The following is a 24,525-nucleotide window of genomic DNA, read 5'->3' as shown; positions in this document are numbered from 1 at the left end:
CAACTGAACATCATCGGCACACACACAAGAAGATATTTGACCAAAGTCTTGCATTCTACACAAAAATTTACTCAAAATAATGGGCTTCGGTGAGCCAAGATCATGCCACTTCACTCCAGCATGGGCAACAGAGTGAAATCCCCTCTCTAAACAAAACAAAACAAAACAAACAAATAAAAACTCAGAATGGATCATAGACTTAAATGTAAAATATGAAACTATAGAATTTTTACAGAAGAAACTCATAGTAGAAAGTCTTTGGGACCTAGAACTAGGTAAAGAGATCTTAGATGTGACACCAAAAGCACAATTCATAAAAGGAAAAAATCAACAAATTGAACCTAATAAAATGTAAAACTTTCTGCAAAAGCTTATGTAAGAAGATAAAAAGCTATAAACTGGGAAGAAAATATTTGCAAACCACATATCTTGCAAAGGACTGGTATCTATAATAAGAATTCTCAAAATGCAGGACTTAAAAAAACAAACGCTCCAGTTAGAAAATTAGACATTTCACCAAAAAGGACACAGAGATAGCAAATGAGCATATAAAAAGATATTCAACCTCGCTGGTCACTAGGGAGGTACAAATTGAAACCACAGTAATATATCACTACACACCTATCAGAATGACTAAAAGGAAAAAGAGTGACAATATGCAATGCTGGGGAGAATGTGGTGACATTGGCTCACTTACACATTGCTGGGAATGTAAAACGATATGGCTACTTTGGAATACAGGTTGGCAGTGTCCTATGAAACTAAACATGCAACTACCATATAATCCAGCAGCAACTGCACTTCTTGGGTCATTATCCTAGGAAAATGAAAGCGTATGGTTACACAAAAACCCATGTACAAATGTTTGTTACAAGTAAATCAGCTTGACTTATAAAAGTAAATAGCTGTTAAACTTATAAAAATGGGAATCAGCCCAAGTGTCCTTCAACAAGTCAATGGTTAAACTGTGGTACAAGCATAACATGTTAGCGCTACCAAACAACAAAAAGAAACAGACCCTTGAGATATCTAAAACAACCTGAATGAATCTCGGGGATGTATGCTGAGTGGAAAAAGCCAGTCTCCAAAGGCTACGTAGGGCATTATTCCATTTGCATAACATTTTTGAAATGACAAAACTTCAGAAGTAAAGAACAGATTAGTAGTTGCCAGGGATTAGACTGGGGGAGTAACACAATAGAGGTGGAAGTGGTTATAAAAGGATAACATAAGGGACGTTTTCGGTGTTGGCACTGTTCAGGTCTTGGCTGTGGTGGTTGCCAACCTGTACAGGTGATAAAATTGTATACAATTTAATACACACGTGCTCACACGCAAATAAATATGGGAATACTGGGAAAATCTGAATAAGATCAGTAGATTCTATCAATGTCAATATTTTGGTTGTGATATTATATAAACACTACAGTTTAACAAAATGTTACCATGGGAGGAAACTGGGTAAAGGGTACTAAGGATCTTTGCCTCATTTCATACAACTTCGTATAACTCCGTAATTATCACAATTTAATTAGATATTATTTTATAATTATTTTAGTTATATAGAATTATATTACATTTTGTGTATTACATAATTATATACAAAATATGTTAAATTATCTATATAAATATAAACATTGTATATGAAATATGTGTATAACATTTATTTACATATATAGTTTGATGGAGTTATAGTTTGATGGAGTAACAACCAAATCAACAACACACGTCAGTCGACTAAACCAGCCCCTCTTAAAGGTAATTCTGACCATTCTAGCTATTCAGTATTTGTGTTGTTTTTTGTTTTGTTTTGTTTTGTTTTATTTTGTGACAGAGTCTCACTCTGTTGCTCAGGGTGGAGTGCAGTGGTGTGTGATCTGGGGTCACTGCAACCTCCGGCTTCTGGGTTCAAGTTATTCTCCTGCCTCAGCCTCCCGAGTATCTGGGATTACAGGTGTGCACCATCACGCCTGGCTAATTTTCTGTGTTTTTAGTAGAAACGGGGTTTCACCATATTGGCCAGGCTGGTCTCAAATTCCTGACCTCAAGTGATCCGCCCACCTTGGGCCTCCCAAAGTGCTGGGATTACAGATGTAAGCCACCATGCCTGGCCCATTCTAGCTATTTGAATGTTTACTCTCAGGCTGTGTGTTCATGGCATACCAAAGAAACTTTCTGTTTTCTTTTCTTTTAAAAAGATTTTTGTTTTTATCGTAAAAGAGATATTAAATGGTAGATCTGAAAATATGTAGAAATCAAAATAAGTAAAATGAAACAAAGATCACTCTAATTCCATCAGCCAATAATAATTTGAATAGTATGCTTTAAGAGGTGTGCCATAATTTATTTTTAGCCATTTTTGTATTATAGTTAATGCACCCGTGCATATGCTTTCATAAATAGCTGAGGTTTTGTTTCTTAGAATCTATTGTTTTTAAAGAATGTATATTTTATTAATGACATGATTTCTATACATATAAGTAAGATCAGTAGATTGTGCCAATGTCAGTGTCCTCATTATGATACTATACTACAGTTTGGCATTTATACAGACATGTGTCTGACATGGTTTCTCTACTTCAATGCATACTGCTAAAAAATATTCTTGGACCCCATTTTGGTGATAACTTTGCATCCATGTTTGTGTAGGAGGTTGGGACCCTCAGTGTGCACTCAGAGACAATATCTATTATATTATCAGACATGCCAGGAATATCGCTAGTGCTGTTACTCAAATTGCTCTACTAAGGACGTATTTTAAAGGAGAGGTAGAAAGTCCTCCAGTACTTACTAGAGACTTGGAGATTGCCCCTTCTGGATTTCTGTAGGCTTTACTGCACCTCCAGGGATGCCCAGGTTTGAGAAGCATGTGCATTCAACAAGTTTCCTTGTTAAGCATACATAAAGAAGGAGAGAAAAAGCCGAGAACACACTGCTGGAGGGTACAATTTGGCAGTCCTTGCTCAGTCTCTGTTAGTGAGTAAAGACCTATTTTTCAGCTCCACTTGTGCCTGCCTGTAATAGATTTTCCTGGGCAGCGGGTAATAGACTCTGACACTTCAGGAGGCCTCCACAGTAGAATTCACTGGAAAAAACATCCTGCATAATTCAGGAAACAATAAAAAATGCATAATTATATATTTGTCAATCTTCAGCCTCATAGTGCCACAGGAGGGCAATAGCCTTTCTCCATCTAAAAGGGGTAAAACAGGTTAATCTACATACACAAAAGTAAGTGCACTATTACCTCCATTCCAGGAGAGGTTGTTTTCAGCATCAAGAGTAGCACCTGGCAGGCCCTGGAAGTGAGTATCATTTCCACAGTAGAATCACTATTTCAAATGCTTTACTTGCATTGCTGATATGATAGTCTTGCCTGGAAACTACCTAAGCTTTTTCTCACACTTCACCAAATTGCATGTAGTCTGTATTTTTCCTGTTACATATCAGTGGATCCTTCTGGGGTGGTAAGGAATATTAGGAGAAGAGCTGACAGACTGAAGAGACTGTTTTCCCTCCTGTCTATAGCTGTCTTCTCATTCAGGGTTTGATTTGCCATGAAATCAGAAGTGAAACCCTGCCTTTGGCAGAAAGCATCCCAAGCCAGTGTCAGGGCACACCTTGGTTGGCACACACTTGTGGACATTCGAAGCCTGCTCATCAGTTTTCCCCTACAGAGGTGGAGCAGATATTCAGACAAATTGGTCCCAGGCTAATTTAAGACATGATAGGAAATGGATTTTAACTAGCTAGATTTTTTTTTTTCTCAGACAGAAAACAAAAACAAGAAATTTTCTAGGATAATATTTGGAACATGGAAGAAGATTGGTTCATTCTATTGCATCTTCAGTAGCCACAGAAATCAAGGCTGTCAGAAGGTGGAGTTCAGATCTTTATACCCTTTAGCACATGTGTCAGGAGGGCAAGAATTTCCAGATGTCACTGTCGTTAATGTGTCCACCAAGAGCAAAGCAACTAGATTTGCTAGAAATTAGGCTGTTTTCAAGGAACAGGCAGCTTCTGCTCTAGCTGCTTATTGATCGTTACCACAGCTACAAATGTCATCTTGATAGCTGTCCTAAAGAGGGCATAGAGTACTAGGTTTCCACTTAGGTGTGAATGCAAAGATCACAGGAAGATCTCTGAGCCATTCCTTGGGGATTGCTTAACTTGATAGCAAGAATCGTAATTACTTTTGCACCAACCTAATAGATTCAGAATTAAAGGGAGGTAGTTGTGGTCTGACATGCTCACTTTTGTTTGCTGGCATTCTTTCTTTGTGTTGTACTCTATTTCAGTTCCAAAGATGAGGTTCTGCCTCTAGAAATGTAGAGGCTTATAACACTCACTCTGATTCATCAACAAAGTAGACTGGCAATGTCTTAAAAATTTTTGTTCCAAAACCAACAATTGCATTTCAAAAGTACATAACATTTTTCCTTCAATGTTCTTAAAACTGCTTTGAGACATTACCTCACTAAACCAACACCTTCAAAAGACTTTAATAAAGGCAAAAGTGGAATGCAAATGACTCCCCCTTCATCTGCTTTATCAGTGTGATATTGTGGAATGAGGACTGGAATGAAGGCAGGCCTTCTTGCGTCCCCATTTACTGTTTGAAATGAGAGTGTCACTTAACTTTCTAAACCTTGTGCTTCTCATCTGAAAAATATGGAGGCTGAACCAAATGATTTGCACAGAAATTTCCAGTCCTGTGAGTCTATGAAATTCTAAAATGTGGGACGACTCTTATTTAGAGAGGTAGAGCACAAACTTGTTACACCTTTAGGAAGTGGGCTTAACTTTAATATTCAGCTTTATTTCCTTAAAGAGAAAATGAATATACCAGGCCCAGTTTATGTGCCATTCAGATCCACTCTTTCTCACTTATTGCCCCCAGAACCTGGCTTTACTTATGGTCCTTCTCCCCTAACCAGGAATATCCTAGCAATAGCTCATTCCATTGCTGCAGTCCGAAGTCTGTTTCTGCTCGGGTCATCCCCACAGAGGAGAAGCTTCAACAGACATCACCAACTAAAGAAGAAACCACTGAAGCCACACACTGCCTGGAATGGAGTTCCAGAAGCTCCAGGGGCTGCCTGAGGTGGTGCTGAGTTGATGCAACTCAGATGTGAGAGAAAGTAGACAAAATTCGTGAACTCTTACCAGTGGAAGGTAAGACATGAGGTAAGGCCTGCACATAAATTGCTTGCCCTTTAGACTTCCTGGACTGACGGACTGTTCCAAGATGCAGTCATTCTCCTATGGTCTTTCTGGAGATGTCTTCTCGAGACTGAGCAGCCAGTGTGTTGCTATGAAGCTCTGGCTAGCTGGGTAATGCACTTCCTTGTATTTGCTCTTCCTTGTTCCCTGTCTCACATCTCCTTTTCCCTGGGATTCTACCCTACACTGAAGTAATAGCACACAAATTTTTGTCTCAAGTTCTGTTTTCTAGGGAAGCCAGGCTAAGACGTGGTTCAATGGGTGTCCTTAGCAGACCTCCAAGAGAGAACTTTGGGTCTCCACCGATGGTGGCAAACTGGGTGGCCCGGATTCCTGGCATGCAGTGATAGTACAATTGCTAATGTGTTATGTAGTATAGGCAGAAGGCAAGGTATTGGCATATCAAATGGCTGTGTACTTGATCAGTACAGAGGGAATGATAATCATAAGGATTGTGTTACATGGTGGCTGCCTTTGATGGCTTTGGAAGATTTGCAAAAAGGCATAACAGACTCAGGAAAGTTAACTGCCCACTTAAAACATGCTGTGAAAGTCAGAGGGTCTCTATGGTAGCCTTCCAAATCCTCTTATCTACTGCAGCTGCAGGGCAAATGAGGGAGGAAGAAAATCATGTTCAGGGTTTCATGGCATAGGGTTGCAAACCTACAAAGGAGAAAAAATTCACAGCCTTAAAATGTCTCCTATGTCAATGTGAAGGCTTTGATAGGGAAAGAGTAGGAACCTGAAACCTGCAAAGTGGACATTTGAGTGGACAAATCTAATAATCTCGAATGTCCAAATTTCCCTGCCTCTCTGGAGATTATACAGTCTCCTCAGTTGGAGACTATGCAGTTATATCACCCGAAGTACTATAAGACAGTACTTGTTCTCTTCACAATCTGCCTACCACCATATCTCATTGCCTCCAGGCCAATGATCATGGTAACATCTCAGAACAATCTGGCCAGGGGGATGCTTTGATTCACAGAGACTGTAGTGATGGATAATGAATTATAACATTACTAGGAGTGAGTTGGAGAGACAGCCAACTAAATGTTGGATTCTCACTCCTTCTCTCTCTCTACACACACACACACACACACACACACACACACACAGACCAGAGCCGGCTTCAAATATGGTCCAGAGGAAGATAGGGAATTGCAGAAAGACCAGGTTGCAATACAAGCTGCCCTGCCTCTTGAGCCATATGTCTCATCTAGTTTGAAGCATTTCAAGGTATTTATGGGTAAGAATGCTGTGTAGAATCTCTGAAAAAAATCTCATTAGAAAAATCATAACACAGACTACTGAGATTCTGGAGTGAAGCCATATCTATACGGCTTTGAAATATATATAACAGAATAAATTTCCCTTTGAAAAATAGCATGACGCTAGTCACAAATAAAAATTTAGTTCCCATCATGGAACACCAAGTCTCTGTGAAACTAGAGCTGCTTATCGTGAGCTAAGTTGATCAGATCTACCAAATCATATGGGCAGGGGGCCTATGGCAGCAATCTATTACATGATGGACAAGGTACATTGAGGATTGGACTGGACTGGACTGATGTCAGTGCAGGATACCTCTGTAAATTGTATCAGCAGGTAGCCTAGGCCCATTTCATCTATCTCTCTTGTGCCAGCATCTTTCCGTCAATCCATTCCTATGTCATCACTGAGGATTTCCTGTGACCGACTGACAGAACGACAAAGGGCTTGGTTTACACGAAGTTTGGTGAAATATGTTGGTGCTAGCCAGAAATGAACTGTTGCTGTACTAAAGTCTCACCAAAGATTGATCCTGAAGAAAAGTAATTAAGAGAAATTCTCCAATTGGGCAATAAAATTGATTATCATTTCATGTTGAAGGAGAAGTGGCCTGAGGAAAGAATATATACTGAGTCCTGAGCAATGAAAATGATTTGATCAAATAGTCAAGACTCAAGGACATGGGACAAGGACGTCTAGCAGATATTCATGTACAGAGACTTATGGGAGTGGAAACAATACATGCAGACCTTTTATCTCATATGAATACCCATTAGAGAACAGCAATTTCATGCAAAGTTCTCAACGACCAAGTTGGCAGCATGACCTTCCCTGTGAATGTCAGCCAGCTTCCTACTGAGTCATCCCAGTGTTTGTGCAATGGGGCTGCAAGTTATGGTGGCAAGAATGGAAACTGAGCATGGATCAAACAACATGGACTCCCTCTCACTAAGGCTGTTCTAGCTACTGCTGCTGAATTCCCTCCCTGCCAGGATCAGAGACTGATGCTGAGCCTTTGATATGGCTCCAATCTTGGAAAGACCTGCCAGCCAGCTACTGGCAGGTCAAATACATCAGACCCCTTTCACCTTAGAAGAGCAGTGATTCATACTTACCTGAACTGACACTCTGGAGACGGATCTGTCTTCCCTGCCACAGGGAAGTGGCAGGTGTTATCTCTGCCAACACCACCATCTAAGGACCTGCAAAATGCCTGATTTGCTAACATTGTACACATGACATTTCCTCAGAGTAAAGAACTAGAGGAAGTGCAGCGACAGGCTCGTGGCTATGGAGTCATGAGTTTTAAAGTGTATTCTATTCCTCAGAAGCAACTGACTTGAGAGACTAATGAAAGGCCCATGGAAGGCTCAGCAGAAGTACCTGCAAAGAGATCACACCTTGTGGGGTTGGGGTGCTGCCCTTCATGGTGAGATTGATTGGATAGATGAGAGATAATATATAGATATATAAAATATTAGATAGATAATATATATTAGGTAGATAGATTGCATATGTAATACATAATACATATTAGTTAGCTAGATTGGTAGACAGACAAATGGGTGCTAGATGGATGATAGATACAGGATATAAGATCAACCTTGTTCCACTGTAACTCCAAATGATCCACTTTCAGAATTTGGGCTCCTCACTCTCACAAACTTAGTCTCTGCTAGATTAGTGATCCTAGTTCCCAGGGTGGAAACTCTTCTGCCATGAGATCCGCTGAAGCCACCTTGGACTCTATATGCCAGTGTTCAAAAAAAAGGAGTTACTGTACTGTCAGGCATAATTGATGATGATTCCCTTGAGGAATGAGGGTTGCTGCAACAGAGAGAAGTATGTCTAGAACCCACAGGATTCACGGGCTTCTCTTAGTTCTTCTGTGTCCAGTCTCATCGATCAAAGGCAATTGTGGCTGAGCACAGTGGCTCACGCCTGTAATCCCAACACTCTGGGAGGCCGAGGCAGGCAGATCACTTGAGGCCAGGAGTTCGAGACCAGCCTGGCCAACATGGTAAAATCCTGTCTCTACTAAACAAAACAGACAAAAAAATTTAGGTGGGTGTGGTGGCAGGCCCCTGTAATCCCAGCTACTTGGGAGTCAGTGGCAGGAGAATCGCTTGAACCCAGGAGGCGGAGGTTGCAGTGAGCCGAGATCGCACCACTGCACTCCAGCCTGGGGGATAGGGTGAAACTCTGTCTCAAATAAACAAATAAATAAATAAATAAATAAATAAATAAATAAATAAAATAAAGGGAAATTGTATCAAAAGTGACTTGACAGGAATAAGACAATTAAAGGCTGAAACTCCTCAGGGATGAAGGTCTCTATCACCACACAGGGCAAGAATGCAAACCAGATGAAAATATTGGTCAAGGATGAGGAAAGTCTAGAATGGGTGATAAGGAAATGCATATCAGTAGTGCCCTGGGACCAGCTGCAGCAGTAAGACTGCCCCTTGGCCTGCTAACCTTCCTTAAGCCTTTACAGAGATTGCAACTGACCATTATCTCGAAGGACTGGACTTGTGCCTTCCCTTTAAGTAGGAACTTCCTGTCATCATATGAGACCTAGATATCAGGTCTGAGTGGCACAAGAAAGAAATTTTGACAAGCTTCTCCTACCCTCTTCTTCAGGCTCCCTGTGAGGTAACAGTACTCATGGTGCAAGAATCACACTGGCCCTCAGGCTCTATCGTGATGTCTTTCCACCCTCAAGGGGAGAACCAAGACATTTCTGTGAAACCAGTCCAAAGAGTACGTCATGAGGAAGTATAACTAGTGAAAGCACTGGGGCACGGCGGTGAATCAAGAGCCACATCTTGGTTCCAACACTGGTTCTCGGAACAGCCTGCACATGCTGCCCCAGGGGTGTATATTGGCTAAGATTCTCGTGTTCTTGATGTACAGTGAGGCAGACTCTTCTGAGGCTGCTCATCCTGTTTCCTCCAAGAAAGACAGAGTCATTGAGGAAAGAACAGCCCCTGCCAACTAGATCAGCTGCCTCGGAACCAGGATGTGGAATGAAGAAAATGAGGAGAAAGCTTTTCCACATTTGTTCATATTAAATAAAAACTCAAATAGTGTGTGTCTATGTGTCTGTATACATACACAATAGTGTTACAGGGTAAAGGCAAGAAAACTTTAGTTTTACCTCTCAGAAGGATCCAGAAGAACACACTGGGGAGATTCCAGGAAGATAATAAATGCACATCAGTTTGATGATGAACTGAAGAAGAGGAAGAAAGAAGGGCTAGAACTCTGTTAATCATTGTTAATCTAAGCTGATAAACTACTGGATTGAGATTCAGGTGGCCATGAAAGGGGCTGTACCTGGGACTAAGAAAGTAGAAATTATGAACCTAAGGAGCCAAGAAATAATCCAGTCTATGTGATGAGTCAAGATTCAGTGAAGTAAGCTGGGTATCTGTAAAGGATGTCCCTGCACAGTATGTACTCCCACGTCTTCTGTTCATACAGTTTGTTGGATTTGTATTCTAAATACACAAGTGTATGATCAGCTACAGGAAGGCTCAACAAATACTGAATAAAAGTGGTTATTGCAAAATTATGGGGTAATGCTGGAAATTCCCTCTAAGTTTTTAGAAGTCCAAACAAACAACTTTATCAGGTTATTTGTTTCTAGTAAGATCTTTTTCTTAATCAGTAATAGGTACATGAACAGATAGATGATAGATCGATATAGATGATAGATAGATAGATAGATAGATAGATAGATAGATAGATAGATAGATATTAAGGAATTGTCTCACATGATTGTAGCAGTGCTGGTCCAAAATCTGCTGGCTGGAGACCCAGGGAAGAGTTGCAGTTCAAGTCTGATGGCTGTCTGCTGGCAGAATCTTCTCTTCATCAAGGGAGGTCAGTTTTTTCTTCTATTAAGGTGTTTAGCTTATTGGATGAGGCCCACCCACATTATGAAAGGTAATCTGTTTTACTCAAAGTCTTTGGATTTAAATGTTAATGTCTTACAGATATATTCACAGAAATATCTAGAATAATGTTTGACCAAATATCTACCATGCCTAGCCAAGTTGACACATAAAATTAACTATCACAAGCTGTTAGTATTCATGTATATTTAACTGGATTATAGTATTCATGTATATTTAACTGGATTATATACTTGGGGTTTTTTGCATTGAGACAATATTTATTGAGTTTGTAACAGGAAGAATGTAAATGCTATGACTTGGTTGTTAAAGAGCACATCTAAAATATACAAAAATTATTTGCGCTCTGTGAACTCCTATGGCAGCATCTGGCCCTAAGCTTTATAGATCAGTTAACACCCTAAAGTTTTGTGGTGTGTTGGGTTGTAGTAAGATGACCAATTTGTCCTGGTTTTCCTGGAACATTCTTGGATTTAGTACTGAAAATTCAATGCCCTCCAAGACTTTTCAGTCCTGGGAAAACCAGGGCAAATATTGCCATAATGCGCTGTGCTAAAATCCTTCCTACTTCCCTAAATGAGCAGTGATTTAGGAGTGGTCAGTGCTGGCCCTAAAATGACCTGTGTTTGAACAGGTGTGAATCACTTTATGATGCCTTCTATCACCCCTTGGAAGGAACCTTAAAATAAGCAGAGGACCAGCAATGGGACATTATCCCTGGGTGACTTTATCACCTCCTGTAGGCAGACTTTGCCAAAAACAGTCTTGGCAATCTCCCTTCCAAAATAAGGTTTAATTCTTTATTTGTTTCTGTGGACTCTGAGGACAAAGGTCAGGGCCTCTCTACGAAGGTGGCTTGCAGCTGACACTAAACCCTGTCCGTGACTGGTTCTGCCTTTCTCTAGGTCATAGGAGCACCCATGACAACACAGGAGTGGGTTCAATAGGTGGCCAGAGCCCTCCTGCACAGCCACAATTTTCCACAAGGGCAAACAACACCTCCGTCACCTCATATAACATTCGCTTGCTTCCTGGAGCCATTTGCTTGTGGTATGAAAAAAAGTTTATGAGTCTAAAAATTATTTGGGGCCATATATGAGAGCCATGGATTCCTTGAATTTTGAAAAGACTGAGAGGAGAGATGGGGTGATGTTGATGCTTTATGAACCTCCCACCTCCTATTGACCTGAGCAACTTCTCTTTCATTTATCTTACATATTGGGCATCCACACCAGGTTTTGTCTAAAGATTGTGTTCTTTTTATTGCTGTAATGTTGTAAATAAACTAAAATAAGGGATACAGAATATTTACCTGCATAAATATATTTATAAATTCTTTAAACCATTTGAGTACTGAAATGATCCCACTATGCAAATCGTCAACCACATAAACATTGGTGTCTTTTTCTTTCATTTTCAAATACAGAACTCTCCTTCTCCCCTTTTTCTAAATGTAAAGTCTGAGAACTTTAACTGTTAAGTTCAAATTCCAGCTCTGCATTTTCCAGCTTTACGATTGTGGCAAGTAAAATGAAGCTATATGAGCTTCTGTTTCCTTATGTATAATATGAGTGCAATAATATTGACCTTATGGGTTCTGTGAGGATTAAATGAAATAATGCAATAAAGTACTTGGTATGTGGATAATTAATAAATAGTAGCTACTATTCTAGAATATTGAACACCAAACTTCACAATCATGCTTCGGCATACCTCTCTGGTCTAATCTCTCAATATCCTTTCACAGTTCACTTTATTTTGGTTTGGGTAGCCCTTAAATGTCTGGCAGAGACTTAAATCACTTCCAGAATAAATAACTGAGACATTTTCTGAAGCCTTGCTATAGTTTGCAGAAGGGTGGCAGAGGATGCTTGAAGTGTGAACCTGTAATACCATGCTGCCCAAACATCTCCTCTCTGCCTGGGATATGCTGTTTCATTCACCAGTGGTCTTATTTCTCTTTTTCTTCACCTGACTAATCTTTAGCTATCCCCCAAGGTTCAGCTCAGATGTCGCCTACCTGGGAAAAAATCTTCCTTTCCTCTCTGCATCTGGATTAGAGGCCCCTCATCTGTGTTTGTCCACAAAACACATCACAGGGCACTGTAAACCTATGTTTAAATATTTTACTCCTCACAAGACTAATGTAGCAAACATTTCATGGTGCCTTTATGGCCAGGATACTCACAGGTCCCTGGCTGGCCATGTTGCATACAGTGTGGCCCTACCTGCCCCTTATTTCCTACCTCTGGTTGAAACTGACTAGAGTAGTTATGAGTAGCTGACCCAAGGTCTTCTGTAGGAACCATGACCTATGACCTGTCACTGATGGCAGTGGCTTCAGTCCATTTTGTGCATCAGTATTGCCACTGGAACTTAAAACAATACAGATGTTGAGCTTTCCATCCTCAAAGATTCTGATTCACTAAGTCAAGGATGGTTCCACGCATTGGTATTTTTTTAAAGCCCCTCAGGTTGTTCTGATAAGCAGCCAGTGTAAATGACTCTCTGAAGTAGCACGGAAAGAAGAGCTGATTTCATTAGATTCCCTTTTTTAAAAAAGGTTTTTTAATTTAAAAAATTGTATTTACTCAGAAGCATTCAGAATGTCAACAAAACAGCTGCAACTTTTTTTTTCTTACAATTACAGAGTGATGTTCAGTTAACAGAGCAGCAATTATTTCATATAGGCTGTGTCAGAGACAACTGAAGATGAGAAAATGACCATCCCCATATACAAGTAATTTGTGCTATGGACCAAGAAGAATCTACTTTAAATTTCCATGCCCTTTACACCCCCATACTGTACGAGGCAAGGTTAGCGGCTATTGAAAATACTACTAGAAGAGGGCTATCTACTACACAATTGATAGTATAACTAAACAAAAAAGACACTGTATAGTTTAAAAACAAATCTTACACAGCCTTACATTTCCTTTTTATTTTTCTTTAAAAGGAGTGAGTTTTATGGGAGGGTTAAATGCTTTATAGACAAGGAAAAGAAACTGCTAGAACCAACTTATTCAACATCATCTTCTTCTTCTTCTTCACCATTTCTTCATTTTTCTCATCTTCCTATTCTTCCTTCATTGTCTTGCTTTTTTTCAGCCTTCATGGCTGCCTTTTTTGCTGTATCAGGCTTTTCTTTAGCTCGGTATGCAGCAATATCCTTTTCGCATATTTCCTTCGGCTTAGCAGCCTTCTTTTCATAAGACTGCTTGCCATCTGCAGCAGTGTTATTAACATCTCTCCCAGTTTCTTTGCTACGTCATCAATGGGTAGGCCAGGATGTTCTCCTTTGATCTTGGTGATTCTCAGAACAGAACAAGAAAAAGCCCAGAAGAGGCCTCTTGGGTGCACTGGTTTCCTTAAACTCCTCTTTTGTTTCCCCTTTAGGAGGGATTAGGTTTTCATTTGTCTTTCATAACAGGTCTTGTCTGCCTTTGCCATGTCTTCAAATTCTCCTTTCTCTTTAGCAGACATGGTCTTCCACCTCCCTGAGCACTCCTGAGACAACTCTGAGAAGCTGACCGAAGGAGCTGGATGCCGCTTCTTGTGCTTCCTCCCAGCAAGTCTGTACAGAGAACGCATATGATGACATGTTGCCCCATGGCCTCTTAGGATCTCCTTTGCCCATGTTTAGTAATTTTTCCTTAACCACTAACAGAGTGGCCCAGTGCCTGTCAATTCTCACTGTCCACAGCACTATTTCTATGGAGCTCAATGTACTGCAATAGCCATGACGGTGGGAGCCAGATGCTGCCTCTCATTAGATTCTGTTTATTGGAAATTAGAACAGAAAAATATGGAATGAACTTTATAATGAACAATGGAATGGGAAGTGAGAGAATTTCAAGGGAATAAAAGCTATGGAAAGTCAAAGGCATGTGTCATCTTGAGTTACCAGGGGGCAGAAGAAGTTGGTCTTTATAGAGAGGAGAATGGAACTGATGTGTAGAACGAAGCTGATATCATAAAAAAGCAAGAGACAAAAGACAGATATAGAGTGTCTCAGAGAAAAACAGAAATAGAAAAAATAGAGGCAGAGAAAGAGAGAGACTGAAAGAGAAGCAGGCAGATGAAGAGATAGAGGTAGATAGAAACCTCACTCAGAACTGCCACCATCAGCTTAATACCCCAAACTAGAAACCTCTGCAGACATCTCCCTTATCGCCCACATCCAATGTTGTCAATTCCACCTTCCAAAGATGTCTTTGAGGGCTGGGCACAGTGGCTCATGCCTGTAATCCCAGCACTTTGGGAGGCTGAGGCAGGAGGATCACCTGAGGTCAGGAGCTCGAGACCAGCCTGGCCAACATGGTAAAACCCCATCTCCACTAAAAATACAAAAAATTAGCTGGGCGTGGTGGCAGCCACCTGTAATTCCAGCTACTCAGGAGGCTGAGGCAGGAGAATAGCTTGAACCTGGTGGGAGGCAGAGATTGCAGTGAGCCACTCTGGCAGGAAGCAGAGGTTGCAGTGAGATCGAGCCACTGCACTCCAGCCTGTGAGACAGAGAGACTCCATCTCAAAAATAAAGAAAAAAAAAGTTTCTAAGATGTGATTTTTTTTTTTTTTAAGTCCTGCTGCCACTGCCATCCAGATCTTCATAAGTACTTGCTGGGACTATGGCAAAAACCTCACAACTGGTCTCTCTCTACCCCAGTCTATTTCCAGCACTGTTGCAGATCACACCATCTTACACTTTGGTGGCCAGGTCTTCGGGCCTGGTGAAACCTGCCTCATCTCCTCCCCTGCAAGTGCTAGGTTCCTTCAGATCCCATTCTTCTGCCACAGTAAATCAGGCCCTGACCTTTGTAAATGGGATTCCCTTAGCTTTCTCTTCTGCGTTTGGCAATCTTCTATCCTGCCTTCAAAATCTGGCTCAAAAATACCTCAGTAATGCCTTTTCACCTCTTTCAGGCAGAGTTATCTTATGACAAAGTTCCTACCTTTCTGATTATACCGTGAGCTTTTTTTTTAGTTATCTCTGAATTCCCAGGACACAGCAAATGTGTGTTGTCATGAACTAAATTTGTGGAATTTTGGGTAATGAGGGAGCCAGGACACTGCTGGGTGGGTGGGCGGGCCAGCTCTTATGATTCTGCCCCAACCCTGTTCCCCAGAGCTAGCTCCTAGATTTTCAGGTTTTTGTCTTCATCCACGTTTATGCCCACAGATCCTCTGAAAGCTCCAAACAAAATTTTCCCCACAGCTCCATGGTAACCTCAGCAGAGGCTCCTGGAGGTGACAGTTCTGGGATGCAAAGAAGGGCGAATGAAGTGGGGCAGCTATTTGTCCATGTGAGTATTTGGACTTCCTTGACACACATAAGAGCAATTTCCTTCCTTTTTACTTTGAATCCTAAGAAAATGCCTCAATAAAAAAAACTTAGGGGAGCACATGAATTAACTCACTTTCCATCACCTGAACCACTTAGCACTTCCAACAAAGCTTTGGGGGGAAATCTGTATTTAATCAATGTTGAAACAATCACTCTGATGCAGAAATGCACACAAAAAGAGCAATTTCTGACCAGCTTTTATTTTGCATGTTGTATTCCTTTTGACAGTGATAACTAATGGAATAAGATTTTTGTCCACTAAAAGAAGCTCAGTAGCATGTATCAGGGCAATTAACTGGGAAATCTGTGAATAAGCATGATTCAGGGGCCTATTGAACATCAACTTGAGGACTCTTATGAATCCTGGTTGCTTCCATTGGCTGAAAAAATACTGTAAAATCTTGAATTTTGCAGTAAAAAAAAATTCATTTTGGTTGTGACTCCTACTTGAGTCACATGGTATCAGATGGAAAATGAGTAGGAAGGAGAGGATCGCTGGCAACTAAGAGGAGAGAGGCTAGTCTGGACAGAGCATTTTGTAGGACACAGATTTGATTGTAAGCCAACTATTTTAAAAATCCTCATTCTTGCAAGTTAGCACATGACCTCTTTCCTAAGGGTGAGGAGATTCCAGAGGTACATATTTGCCATCTGGAGTGGACTGTGCAATTCATCTAGAAACCTGCATCATTGAAATTAATCATCATGATGAACAAGGAGAGCATGCTGGGGCAGGGAGGTCAGTTTCACTTGATAAGAATAGAATGCACATTCTAGCTGGGAATGTGCTGACATTCATTGCATTCAGGAAAATTCTACACAAAGCTTCTCTCTCTGGAGAGGATTCCTGAGAAAGAGAAGGGCTCACTGTGTGGCATAGAAATGAGAACCCCCTCAAAGCCCTGGCTTTTGAAGGTCTCCAGAATCACAGTGATTCTATGCCATTGAATACTGCTCTTTTTCTTCCTGGGAGGGAAACATCAGTCCATCAGTTCAAACCCTACAGGGTTTTCTGTGTTTGTCCTAATCATGTTAGAAGCAGAATGCCTAGTTAGTAATCAAGCACCAGTTGGAGCTGTTTCCTACCAAACGTATGGTTTTGATTTTGAAGCTCTCCATTCATTGTTCTTTAGCACTGTGAAGGGCTTGTAACCAGCTAACTGCTTCTCCTACTTTGGTCTGGGAAACTAAACACAAATCTGGCTTAAACTTCACTTGGGCTAGGGCCAAACTTTGTTGGTTTTTGTTAATGCTGTTACTTATTTTTGAAAGAGGTGTGGCCAAAAAAAAAAAGATCAAGAGTTGGAATGGTATTTGAAGTTTGCTCGTGGTGGTTTAGGGAAACAGGAACATATCACTATAAAAGACATTTCCTTCAATATGGGAAAGAGTTCCTCATTGTTTCAACTGAGCTCTTGAAATCTGAAATGTTTAGGGAGCAGTAGAAATTTGATAAGGGATCATAGACTCAAGGGGATGAGAGAAGATTTGAAAAGTCATCGAATATAACTCCTTGATTTAGTAAAACCTTAATTTGTAGTTTTCCTCTGATGAGTCACGGCCAGGAAGTAGATATTGTAGATGAGTCTGGGTCCTTGCACTTTTCAGCTTCTGTCATTTATAAATTCTACTTTGATGTCTCTGAAGATGACATCTGAATGTGCATGTGCAGAAGAAATGGCATTGAATAGAACTGGTTTAAAATCCCTAATTTGCTACTTAATTGCTGTTTGAATTTGCATAAGTTATTGAACCCTCTAACCCTCAATTTCCTCATCTATAATATGGGATAATAATAACTACGCTGCAGAGATCATTTTAAAACTAAATTAGATGATGCCATATGATATCTATATCTATATTCCTACTTTCCACCATACACAGCACTAATTTTTAAAATAAAATTAAAACAAAAATATAATCTATAATATTTGAATGTCAATTTAAGATAATGGATGTTGTTTTGCTGAAATTAAATGCATTTACAATGTGAATTTGAAAGTTTGTTTGAGTTTAGTAAGCCTATAACATCAAATTCCACTGTGTAAGTGTCCTGGAATTTAATCAGAACCCAAAGGGATCTCTCAGGCTGTTTGCCATCGCATAATGGGTTGCCAGGTGCTATTTCACCTCTGTCTGAGACCGTTGCTTAGATCAAAGAGGGCTCTTGTTTATCCAGCTCCTTATGAGACCAGGCAGGGCCAGTGGTGACCCACCAGGCTGAGCTCAGCCAAAGGGAACCTGTGTCTTTGTGCTTAGTTGTGAACAGTCTCGTAGACACCCATACTTAAGTGGGCTTAGGGACCCATACCCTTCTAAAATCCACGGAGAAATCCTCAACAGAGGAGTTACGTGTTAATTTTATCTTTTAGAGGAATCATGTTGGCAGCAGCTTGAGGATAGGCTGGAGTGGCTAAGAACAACGAGGGAGTGGCAATTGAATCATAGAAATACTTCAAACCCAGGCACCTGGCATTTAAAACACCACAGCACTTCCACGCATCACCAGCTTTACCTGCTTCTGTTTTCCAGTATGAAGCTTCTGCTCCTGCCAATATGTTCTGTTTGACCTTCCCTGAATACACACTGGGTTTCCCTGCCTATTCAGCCCATACTCACATCTTTCTCTTCACTTATATATTTCTCTAGTGCTTATCAAAAATCCTAACCATTCTTTTAGGATCCATCTTCTTCACTCAGTCTTTCTTAGTTTGTTCAAATTACCTAATATGATTCATAAATTACCTTGTATGGAGGCATTTATGTTCCATACTATGACTTGTCTCTTCCAGCAATTGGGTTCAAATGTGATGGCTGGCACACCTCTTGAACAAGCTGGTATTTTACCTTATTTTAACCTATGATGGCTCATTGTTCAATGTTGGCACTCTGTAATTTGCTGAATAAATAGATGACTAAATAAACCACCCATTGACTCATCTTATAGGCACCCCTATATAGCTGTAAGGGAGTTATTTAGTAACTGCTTAAAATGTATCCAAATTGGATGTTTTACATTAGGTTCATAAGTGAAAAGCAAGCTTGTCAGAAATCTTCAAATGAAGCTTATTTAATGAGTTATTTTTAAAAGTCCTATACAATAATGGAAAACCACAGAAAGTGGGTGTGATGGTAGTTTGAGAGTAACATTTTACTGATTTATAAGAAGAGTAAAAAATAGAAGTGAACAGTGAAAAGACTGAAATAATTTTTCCTCCATATGTTTTGTTTTATGTTTGCCTTTGCTTCTGGACATGACACAAATGAAGTTGCAGATAAAAGATAGCACCTTTGGTTGGTAAGAACAGGGCATTGATTAGCAGCAATATATTGAAACTATATAAAGCAATGAGTTTAAAAGTACTTTAGGAAACCTGAGGTCTTTAATCAAGGCTGCAACTGTAAGTTTTTTAAAAAGCCAAAAAAGAAGCCAAGTCTTTAGTAAAAGGGCTGTTTTAAAACATTAAATTTTATTTGAATTTTTTTCCTAATTTATACCAAATCTTCAAAGTAGTCGGGACTTAGTTACATCTTAACTGTTATTCTTTTGATAATTTTTTTAAATAGAAAAGGCAGTTGTGATTAGATAATGATCAAAATGTTTTTCAACTCTTCTGTTATGACTCGGGAGATAGCAAACTAATGTCCATCATTTTTATTTTATTCACTCCTAGTAAATTACCTTACAAAAATAAGGCATTTAATATGTATTTGGTGAATGAGTGAATGAATGAATAAAGAATGAAGAAATGATACTGTCACTGAGTGACAGGTCTTTGAATGATGGGCTCAGGTTCTCAAAGGAATTAAACAATCTGCACAGGCTCATGCTTGGAAATTCAATTTTTTAAGGGACAGAAAATGGCACAAAATCCTAGATGATATTTTTTTTTTTGAGATGGAGTCTTTCTCTGTTGCCCAGGCTGGAGTGCAGTGGCACGATCTCGGCTCACTGCAACCTCCACCTCCCAGGTTCAAGCGATTCTCCTGCCTCAGCCTCCCCAGTAGCTGGAATTATAGGCGAGCACCACCACACCTGGCTAATTTTTAAAAAAATATTTTTGGTAGACACGGGGTTTCACCATGTTGGCCAGGCTGGTCTCAAACCCCTGGCTGCAAGTGATCCACCTGACTTGGCCTCCCAAAGTGCTGGGATTACAGATTTGAGCCACCGTGCCTGGCCCCTACATGATCTTATTCTCTGGGCATTACGGCCCTGGTTCCAGGTCTGTCCCCATCTCTGACCTCCACCTCCTTTGTTCCTGCTTTGAGATTCCAGTCCTGCCATGGTTTCTTAGGCTTAGCTCTGTATCTGTGCTCCCAGATACCTCTGGTCCCAGCTCTAATCCACAGATACAATTTACCTATCCTTTGTCAATAGATTAAATTGTTAGATTACTCTGACGGGAAATGTTGTTCATGTAAAGTCAGTATCTTGTTCTATTCCCATTATCTATTCAGCGTGACAATTTTTTTCCCTTGCTATAAAAGTTGAGCTTAGAGGTCTTTAATTTTCAGAACTAAACCTTTTACTCTTTTATTACACAACCATTTTATGCTGGATCTTTTCCCAGTGTCCTGGCACTTCCTTAGTTCCCCATGAATTGCTAAAGAGTAACAGATGTAACCCAGCAAAGGCTTCAACCAATTCAGCAAGTACTCTGTGAAGTAAGTCATACTCCTCATAAGTTTGAACACAGCTTCTTTATAACCACTCTACTCTTCGTCTCTTGCTCTCTTTCTGGGGTTCTCTGTCCTTATCTCTAGTCCATAGTTTGGAACTATCTTTTTTTCTTTTTTCTTTTTCAGATGGAGTCTCCCTCTGTCACCCAGGCTGGAGTGCAGTGGCATGATCTCGGCTCACTGCAACCTCCGCCTCCTGGGTTCAAGCGATCCTCCTGCCTCAGCCTCCCGAGGAGCTAGGATTACAGGTGCCTGCTACCGTGCCTGGCTAATGTATGTATTTTTTGTAGAGACAGGGTTTCGCCATGGTGGCCATGGTTGGCCAGGCTGTTCTCGAACTCCTGATCTCAGGTGATCTGTCTGCCTTTGCCTCCCAAAGTGCTGGGATTATAGGCATGAACCACCGTATCTGGCCCATAGTTTGGTATTATCTTACATTGTATCAATCAAGGGTACAAAGATATGACTAGATCTAGTGACATATGTGGGTTTTGCTCAATAATGTCTTTGACAGACAAGGGAAGAGGCCACTGAAAGCTTCAGGCCTATGTGGTTTTTACCGTACACAATTCCCAAAGAGAGAGAGTCAGAGAGACTGGGTCCTAACACTGGTCCAAAAATATGAGTCACTGTAGGAATAAAGCGCTAGACTGAGGCTTCTGGTTTCTTGACAACAAAGACCAAAGTGAAGTAGGTATCCAGCAGCCATTCTGGATAATTCTAGTGTCTTACTCCCAGATATTATAAAATCCACTTTGAGAATTTGAATTAGCCATATATTTGAACATAAGAAGAAAATATATCCAGGAACAAGGTTATTATTAAGACCAAAACCCAGAGGTGAGAAGCCAATGTTTCAGCTGTGCTATTGAATAAGTTCCATCAGGTGAATAAATAAGCCTGAAACAATAGCCCTTTCTGAGCCAGAGTTTACACAATAAAGTACACAGCAAAGGTGAAAGACTCTCCACAGGATGACTCTTTAGGACTTTTCTCCTGTGTTGGCCTTGTCTTGTCAAGGTGTTCTCAGTGGTAACCCGACCTTGAGTTTTGCACAGGCATCATTTGCATGAGTTAATTGCCTTCCACCAGATAGCATTTACTCCACTGGTTATCTCCAAAGGAAAGAGCAACACTGTGTTGGAAGCTCGTTTTTAAGGAATTAAGTAGGGCACAAGTACAGCCACCTAAAACAGATTCAATGCTCTGGCAGTATTGCAGAGAAGACAACAAAGTCAGTGTGATTCCTACTACTTGGCCCTTTGCCTTAAATGAAGTGTTAGATTCCCTATCTGGAGATTCTGCCCTTTGCTGGAAAGACCAATTGACTGGATGATCTAATCATTTTGCCCCCTTTGCCAACCTGTATGTAATCCATTGTTATCATTATTAAGCAACATCCACTGGAATTCTCTGGGAATAGTATAGGAAGTTAGAAATACAAACAGAGGGAACACAGCTTTCCCCTATGATGTCAGCTTCTGTTTTAGCCTAAATACTTTTAGAGGATATCCCAGTTAAGCCAGACATCTTGTTTACAATGGGGCAGTATTGCAGAGTGTGGGTGAGAGGACAATGCACTCACAGTACAAGCTACCACTGTGCAGTTGGTTCTGTCAAAGTCTCATGTTACAGCTGATTAACTGGCTGCTTCTGACAGGGCCAAACATGACAAACTTCTCCACCCTGAGAGAATCCGCAGACTGAATGCCATCTAAAAGGGAGCCTAAATAGACAGCTCTTTGATACATTACCATGGATCTTTTGTCCCTGATTTTTATTAAGCTTTTATATATATAGCAGCACTTGATACAGATGACTACTGCCCTTGTGATTTCCACGTGGATTTTTCCAAACCTTGAAGCAATGAGGAAGTGAATACAGAGTCTATGCCTTTGTATGGGAAGTGAATTGGATTATTAGAGAAAATTCTCTGGAAAACCAAACAGTGAGCAGTGATGGCTCTAGAATTTCTGTAAAGGAGTTAAACGGGGCAACTTATTGGGACAGCCAGGGAATTTGGCTTAAAGTTGTATAGCAAAGAAACCACCTTTACCTAGATAATATGGGATGGTATGGTGGATTTTGGAAATAGGCAAGAGACCTCTGAGCCATCTCTTGTCATCACCACCCTGTGTAAGTTTGACATACCTAAATACCTAAGGAACAAAGGCTTTATCTAAATTATAACTAAATAACTCAGGTATGAATCTGACCAATGTCACCATTCAGGTACTCAGGTTAAACAAAGCCAAGAATAAATCCTCACAATCCTTTCACGTGAGTACTATTGCTTGCATCCTCTCTCCTTCTTCCACATCCATCCTGGTGTAAAGTAAGACCAACACACTTGCGATAGCCATAGAGCAAGTTGATAGGGGTCTAGTTTATTAATCCTATAAACCTTGTGACATCTCAGGACAAGGGATTATACAATCACAGATGCGAAAAGCCTAGAGACTAATACTGGTCTTGTTTAAATGTGAAAGGCACTCTCTTATAGTAAACTTAAAAGAAGCTTCGGTTTTTAGTCGCTCCGTAAATTGGCTTTCACGTGAGAATAGTGCCCTCTGGTGCTTTTTAAAGTTCCTGCCTCCAGAACTGGCTAAGGAAAAGAAGTCCTTTGCAATTTGACCAACATTAACAATTTATGGAAAAGGACTGACTATTGTTCAAGTAGCACTTTCCTTTTCCATTTTAAAACTGTGTTCTTTGTTGTAAGACTATTCACCATTGCTCTCATCTAGCATAAAACAGAGAATTTGTACTCCACCCAGAAAGATGGAAGCAGTAGTCAAATGGAAAACATGCATTTATTCCAGCTCATCAACAATGATGTGACTCTGTGAAGCCAAACAATTCTCAAGAGAAAGATGATACCAACCCTTCATTTTTAAGATTGAGTTCATTATTTTTACACTGAGTGAAGCTACAGACATAGGTTCATCTTCTGTGGAAGGATCATTATTTTCATTCCCAATGAAGCTACAGACATAGGTTCACCTTCTGTGGAATGAACAAATTTAGTTTAGTTTGGTTTCCTTTAGTTTTTGGACTGCACATCCATTGATCATCTCTACATAAGGAAGAAAGAATGTTCTATTCTTCTAATGACAGATTTTTCACAATTTGGGTATTTGTTTCAAGTGGTTATTTTCTTTAGAGATTTTTTTTTGCTATAGCAAGGAATTCCAAGCTGATGATGATCAGATAAAGCCTTTTCCTGGAAAGATTTATTACAACCCTTGCTGTCTCCAGATAAGTATCCTGACCTGCAATTTTGGGGATGAATCTATTGCCCTGACCAGTTACAGGTTGTCTCATTCTTTTTTGGGGCAGGGGAGGGTTACTATACTTTAAGTTCTGGGGTACATGTGCACAAGGTGCAGGTTTGTTACATAGGTATACATGTGCCATGTTGGTTTGCTGCACCCATAAACTCATCATTTACATTAAGTATTTCTCCTAATGCTATCCCTCCCCCAGCCCCCCACCCCTTGACAGGCCCCAATGTGTGTTCCCTGCCCTGTGTCCAAGTGTTCTCATTGTTCAATTCCCACCTGTGAGTGAGAACATGTGGTGCTTGATTTTCTGTCCTTGTGATAGTTTGCTGAGAATGATGGTTTCCAGCTTCATCCATGTCCCTGCAAAGGACATGAACTCATCCTTTTTTATGGCTGCATAGTATTCCATGGTGTATATGTGCCACATTTTCTTAATCCAGTCTATCATTGATGGACATTTGGGTTGCTTCCAAGTCTTTGCTATTGTGAATAGTGCCTCAATAAACATACCTGTGCATGCGTCTTTATAGTAGCATGATTTATAATCCTTTGGGTATATACCCAGTAATGGGGTGGCTGGGTCAAATGGTATTTCTAGTTCTAGATCCTTGAGGAATCACCACACTGTCTTCCACAGTGGTTGAACTACTTTACACTCCCACCAACAGTGTAAAAGCATTCCTATTTCTCCACATTGTCTCCAGCATCTGTTGTTTCCTGACTTTTTAATGATTGTCGTTCTAACTGGCGTGAGATGGTATCTCATTGTGGTTTTGATTTGCATTTCTCTGATGACTAG

General features: G+C 40.4%; 1 protein-coding gene and 1 pseudogene across 1 annotated transcript in view; one reads left to right on the top strand and one right to left on the bottom strand.

The window, feature by feature from the left end:
• Positions 1-3,144: 3,144 nt before the first annotated feature.
• Positions 3,145-14,052, bottom strand: LOC115832290 (annotated as a pseudogene).
• A 56-nt stretch (positions 14,053-14,108) lies between these two features.
• STAT4 (signal transducer and activator of transcription 4) overlaps positions 14,109-24,525 on the top strand; it is a 150,092-nt gene continuing 139,675 nt past the window's right edge. The window contains exons 1-2 of the mRNA XM_030803606.1: positions 14,109-14,298; positions 15,631-15,718. Coding sequence (XP_030659466.1) covers positions 15,693-15,718 — 26 coding nt within the window. The 5' untranslated portion in view covers positions 14,109-14,298; positions 15,631-15,692. The remainder of the gene's footprint in view (positions 14,299-15,630; positions 15,719-24,525) is intronic.

Source organism: Nomascus leucogenys, chromosome 22a (assembly GCF_006542625.1).
Source record: "Nomascus leucogenys isolate Asia chromosome 22a, Asia_NLE_v1, whole genome shotgun sequence".
NCBI classification, from domain to species: Eukaryota; Metazoa; Chordata; class Mammalia; order Primates; family Hylobatidae; genus Nomascus; species Nomascus leucogenys.
Note: the sequence above shows the minus strand (reverse complement) of the source record. Positions and strands in the feature narration are given on the sequence as shown.